The sequence below is a fragment of the Protopterus annectens genome, chromosome 4.part0 (assembly GCF_019279795.1).
Source record: "Protopterus annectens isolate FY-2018-M chromosome 4.part0, PAN1.0, whole genome shotgun sequence".
In the NCBI taxonomy this organism is placed as follows: Eukaryota; Metazoa; Chordata; order Ceratodontiformes; family Protopteridae; genus Protopterus; species Protopterus annectens.
The window spans coordinates 715,793,679-715,799,552 of record NC_056733.1 but is presented as its reverse complement, the minus strand read 5'-3'; the positions used below and the strand labels follow the sequence as shown (position 1 = coordinate 715,799,552).

At 40.4% G+C, this 5,874-nt stretch overlaps 1 gene segment (V, D, J or C); it reads right to left on the bottom strand.

The window, feature by feature from the left end:
- Nucleotides 1-4,577: 4,577 nt before the first annotated feature.
- On the bottom strand, nt 4,578-5,286 carry LOC122800288. The segment is given in 2 exon segments: nt 4,578-5,071; nt 5,214-5,286. Coding segments are annotated over 2 exon segments (540 nt in total).
- Nucleotides 5,287-5,874: the final 588 nt, after the last annotated feature.

The window sequence follows — 5,874 nt, the reverse complement described above, 5'->3', positions numbered from 1 at the left end:
CCAGGTATCCGTCTCAGTGAGACCCTTTTGGAGGATGTCTGTGTCAGCCGGTAAGTTATATATAGCCCCTAGTTTGCAGTCATCTGCAAACTTGGTCAGCCATAGTCCTCCTCTGCTTGTCTGTACCTCTGAGAAGTATATGCTGAACACGAGGAGTCCTAGGACCGAGCCCTGGGGAACGCCACTTGTAACCGGTTTAGAGTCAGACATAGCTCCTGCAACTCTCACCATGTGGGTTCTGTCCATGAGCCAATTGGCAACCCATCTTGTGACATAGGGGTTTATGTTCAGGCTGGTGAGCTTGTCTATAATACCAGAATGGGGAATGATGTTGAAGGCCTTTATGAGGTCTAGGTAGGCTGTGTGTGCCACCTTACCCTCGTCTATAGCCTTGGTAACTAACTCAAAGACGTCCACCAGGTTTAGGAACCATGATCTGCCCTTAACAAAGCTGAACTGGGTGGGGTCCAGTGTTCTGACGTTCCCAATGTGTCTGTTAATGAGTTCCATGATGATGCGCTCCATAGCCTTGCAGACCAAGCTAGTCAGGCTTATAGAGTGATAGTTCCCAGGGTCTGTTGTGGCTCCACCTTTGTGGAGTGGAATAACCATTGCTGTGCACCACTCTATGGGTACATAGCCTGTGGAGGGGCTGAGTTTGAACAGTGTGTTTAGGTGAGGGGTTAGTTTGTCTTTGAGCTTGTGCAGAATGAAGCCTGGGACACCGTCTGGTCCCATTGATGATGTGTTTTTGGCTTTGGAGAGGGCTATTTTAACCTGAGTGTCTGTGATTTCAGGGGCTCTACATTCTTCTGGTATGGTTATGGGCCCTTTTTTGGGTGAGAGGGGGGTGAAGTTTGCACTGAACATGTCTGCCAGGATGTTGGCAATATCGGTTGGTTCAGTGTATTTTGTGCCATTCTGCACTAACTCTGAGCAGATCTGATCATTGCTACTTAGATTCTTGACATAGCTAAAGAATGCCTTGGGGTTATCTTTGGAGTACTTGGCAAGTTTTCTTTCAAAGCTCACCTTGGACGATTTTATGAGGGATCATAGTTTCTTGCTGATACTGATCAGGGATGTCTTCTCTTCTTGGGATTTTACTCTTTTCTGTACTAGTTTCCACCTTCTATTGTATAGCTTGTTTATGGCAGGGGTCCACCAGACTGGTTTTCTTTTCTTAGAGGAGTGAGTCTTGGTTTTACTTGGGATAGCATGATCCATGCATTCTTGTAGGTGCCAGTAGAATGCATTAGTAAAGGATTTTGCAAATTGGACAGCATTATCCTTTAGCATGGGAGCCTTGAAACTTTCCACCTCTGTCTTAAGTAACGTGAAGTTTGGTTTTGAAAAGGCTTTCACAGTGGTTTCCTTGTCCGGGGTTGGGGGCAGAATGTAGCTATCCAAAGTTATTTGTTTATGGTCAGATCTAACCAGCAAGGGGTTAAACTCTGGTGTGGAACACCGGTCGCCCATGTTGGTGATGACCAGGTCCAATATGTTGTCACCTCTGGTGAGAGTGTTGACCAGTTGTTCCAGGGTGTTTGAGTTTATAAATTCTAGGAAATGTTGGGCAAGGGAGTTAGTACTTGAGTAGTTCTCCCAGTTAATGTTTGGGTAGTTGGAATCATCCAATATTAGGGTGTTTGTTAGGACCTTTATGTTACCCAGTGTTTCCAGAAATGTGGAATGGGGGTCCTGGGACATGGTGGGTGATCTGTAGCAAGCTACAATTTGAATTGCAGTTTTGCCCGTTGTTAGTTGCACATGGATAATCTCTGAAGCATCGCGCTGTGCCACTGGAGGTGTGGGTATCCTTTATGAATATGGATACTCCCCCACCTTTTGGATTTCGGTCTGGGTTCTGTGGTGGAAATGTATGGTATGAGTTGTAGCCTGGTAGTGCTGGGGTGCTCTCTGGAGCCTTAAACCAGGCTTCTGTTACTACACATATAGTGATTTTCTCCGCACTGAGGAGTGCTTCGAGTGCATGCATTTTGAGGTTTAAACTCTAACATTGGAACACAAATGTGTGAAGAATGAGGCAAACAAAGGATAATAGGTACAATCAAGTGCTGGTGGACTTGGAATGTCTGACAAAAACTAGGTACAGGTCATGTTCAGATAAACGAAGGGCATGAAATGAAATATTTCCTGTGGAAATAAGGTGAGCAAAGAACTCAATGAGTCTTCCTTAGAAGTTAAATTTGTGGTGTGGTGCAGTAGGGATCTTGTTTGAAGTTGTAGACCCTAATCATAACATCATAACATTATAATGATCAAGTTATTGTCCTTTTCTTTAACACACAGAGTGCATTTTCATCTGCCTTCCTTTGCTGATCATCTTTGATACATGATTGCAAAGGAGGGTTAAGTAGTATTGGCCACAAAAATATATTTCAACTTGCTATTGTCTTTCACAGCAATCCCGACAGTGATCACTGTCCAAAAGAAAAAAGAAGTAAAAAAAATGGATTGCTACTGCTGCATTCATTGTATATATTTACATTGCCCACAGGTATAAATGCTGCCCTGTTGGTATTTATAAAACACCTGCAAAAGAAAAAATAAATTTGTGAGGATCAGGAGTTTCTGCTCCTGTTGATATGTCGGATAAACTGAGACTATCTGCTGTAGACAGTCAAACTCTAGTGCTTATCTCAAATAGTAAGGTGATGTGAATTTTCTTGCCATATCCCATTAATATGTGAGTGCCACATCTACCCAGTTTATCCTGAGCTTTGTGATGCACGAAGCTAATTCTGTAACCCTGAATAAGGTAAAGCAAGTAATCAGAGATTTTTTTTTTTTTTTGCCAAGCCCCTTGCCACTTTGTGGTTTGAAAGCAGTTAATGTTGGCTGTATCTGTTTGAACTTCAGCAATTTTGTTTTCATAGAGGAAACTAATAGAACAACTGGAGGTGTTCAGGTAGGACCACATCTGATGATCTGGGTAACTACTTGAGTGATAGGGTACTGGGGGTTATGATGAGAAGGACAATGTCAAGAATTGGGTCACTAGTGGTGTAGTACAGTGGTGTGTCTGGGACAATAGTGTTTGGTGCCTTTGAGATATGTGATGGAATAGCGAACATTTTGTCTATAATATGATGAATGTGTGGTGCCTGTAAGGTGTTTTTCCTGTATAAAATTTTTTTTTTATATATTCTGTATTTCTTTAGCACAGCCTGTATTTATTACCATAACCAAGTACATTTGCATGCTTATCAATGACACCCATCACTTAACTGCCTTACACTCAGATTAGCTTTGCTTAACAGTTTTCATATACTTGATCAAGCATTTTTCAAGAAAATATTCTCAGACGTTATCATTTTTGTTATTTAGTTTCCAGTTTTCCTCTGAGCAAGATATATTTTTGCCAAACCCAGAGTCAACCTCCACTCAGTAAATGTGCCGACAGACTAATTTATAAACTAGTTATACAATTAGTAAAAATCTAAGGTTGGCAGTTAGCACAGAGGATTAAAGCTATAAGTTAACAAGATGTTTCCTGTGTTAGAGAGTATGATTTTCTCAGCCTTTGTTTTCTTATCATGAAATCTTGGCCAAGTCACTTAAGCAGATAGTGCTCTAGGGAAGTTAGGCCAAGTTCCACAACCGTCTCCTGGACTACATGCCTAGTATCTACCTATGAACACTCATGAGTTGCACATATAGTAACTAAGTTTGTTTTAGACTGCTATGCTTCTTTGATCTTAACATTACTGTTTCTTGTCTTTCCATGCAGTCTTTGCCCTTTCATTGAATGTTTTTCTTTTCTAAGTGCACCTTTCATCTTTATGTTCATAGATATTATAGTTTCATAGGTTCATAATCTATGAACCTATGAAACTATAATCTCATCTTTATGTCTTCATGTTTATGGTACATACAGCTTTGTACATAGCTTTGCATTTGAAAATACATTTCTATTCAGTGTCATCACAGAATTCCCTAAATTATAGTGAATATTCATAGCAATCATTAAAATGTTTATGTTTTTGTATGATCAGACACACACACACACACACACACACACACACACACACACACACACACTCACGCACACGCACACACACACACACACACACACACACACACACACACACACACACACACACACACACACACACATGCACATGCACACCATACCTCTCAACCTCATAGAACAAGACATGTGCACAAAGCCATAAATAACAGGGGACAAAGGATCAAAAATAGGGACAGTTTGTAAATATTGCTCTTACAATCTTAGAAAGTTGATACAATAACATGTTTTAAATTAGTGTGACTTTTCTAAATGGTATGAAGTTTAAAACTCAAATGCTTATCATTATTTTCCAACTTCAATCAGAACAGGACAAAAATATGGGGGAAAATCTGGAGATTCTGTGAAAATCTGGACAGTTGAAAGGTATCACACACACACATACACACACACACACACACACACACACACACACACACACACACACACACACACACACACACTGTAACACTTTTCCCTTGTCTAATGATGTAGATGAGAAGAGTATGAGTCAGTGATCCATATTAATGATATCCTTTGCAGTTCACCTTAGGTGGGTCTGCTTAATCAGTCCTATCTTCCCTGCTTCACAACATTTTCCAAGCTCACAATGCCAGCCCAGTTTTCTGTGAATATTTACTTTATACAGCCATTGAGACAGACTTGGTGATGCAGAGAGTATTGGTTTCAGTTCCCCATGTGACTGTATCACTGTGTATACAGGAGTGTAGTTGCTATCCCAGTTTGCACAGTAATAATCAGCATCATCCTCTGGCTGCACCGTGGAGATGGTTAAAACAGAATTTGTTGCAGAAGCATCTTTGGTTGTAGAGAATCGTTCAGGAACACCTTCACCCTTCCCTTTGATTGACTCTGAGTAGTAGTATAAAAGGAATCGTGGAGCTTTTCCAGGTTTCTGCTGGAACCAGTGAATATCACGCATGTTTCCTCCCCCCATAGTACAGGTAAGTTTAACAGTATCCCCAGGCGAAGCTGCCAGAGATGAAGGCTGAGTCAGCTGACGCTGGTCGCTGTAACCTAGAGAAATATTACCATAAGCGGGTACAAAAAACAGCATTACTTAGTTTGTTCTAACTATACACAGACAGTTGTTGAGAAAATAAGCAAGTTTAGAAATAGAAGTCAGGAAGCTTTATCAAAATGAAAAGGAACTCCTTACTTGGGCAGCATATTGCAACCAGAGTGAGAAAAGAAACCCAGTACATGGTGGGAAAACTTCTGGCAATCAAACTGCCGAGAGTCACACTGATTGCTGTTATTAATGCTCTGCTGTGTGCTTCTGAGAGCTCTGAAGAGCTGAACTCCACCCTTCATGCAAATTGTCTCTGGTTCTATTAGTTCATCCCAGAACAGACTGTACACTTACATAAATGTCAAGGAAACTACCCCATGATAGCAGATAAGGACACCTGTGGTCTTTCCTCCTGCTCATTTCACTCTGTAATGAATAAATTGTCCATTTTGTATAACCAGTAGACCGTCCACTCTTTTACTTCACTGAAACTCACTTATTACTGTTCTACACATTCTTGAACTCTTCCATTTTAGAATATTACATCTTTCAGTCTACAATGAATACTCTAATCTCTCTGTTGAAAAATAAACACTACATCACACACCACCTAGATATTTCTAATTAAAAATAATGACATGTATTTTTTTGTATTGAATTTCATAAACAATGCTGAGCTCCAACATCTTTTTCTAGTTCTCAGATGATTTTATGATGCCCCTACTTTTGAAGGATATAAAAGGTTATGGGTCCTGCACAATTCTGATTGCTTTACTTTGAAGTAATCTCATTCAGAACTTAGTGACTG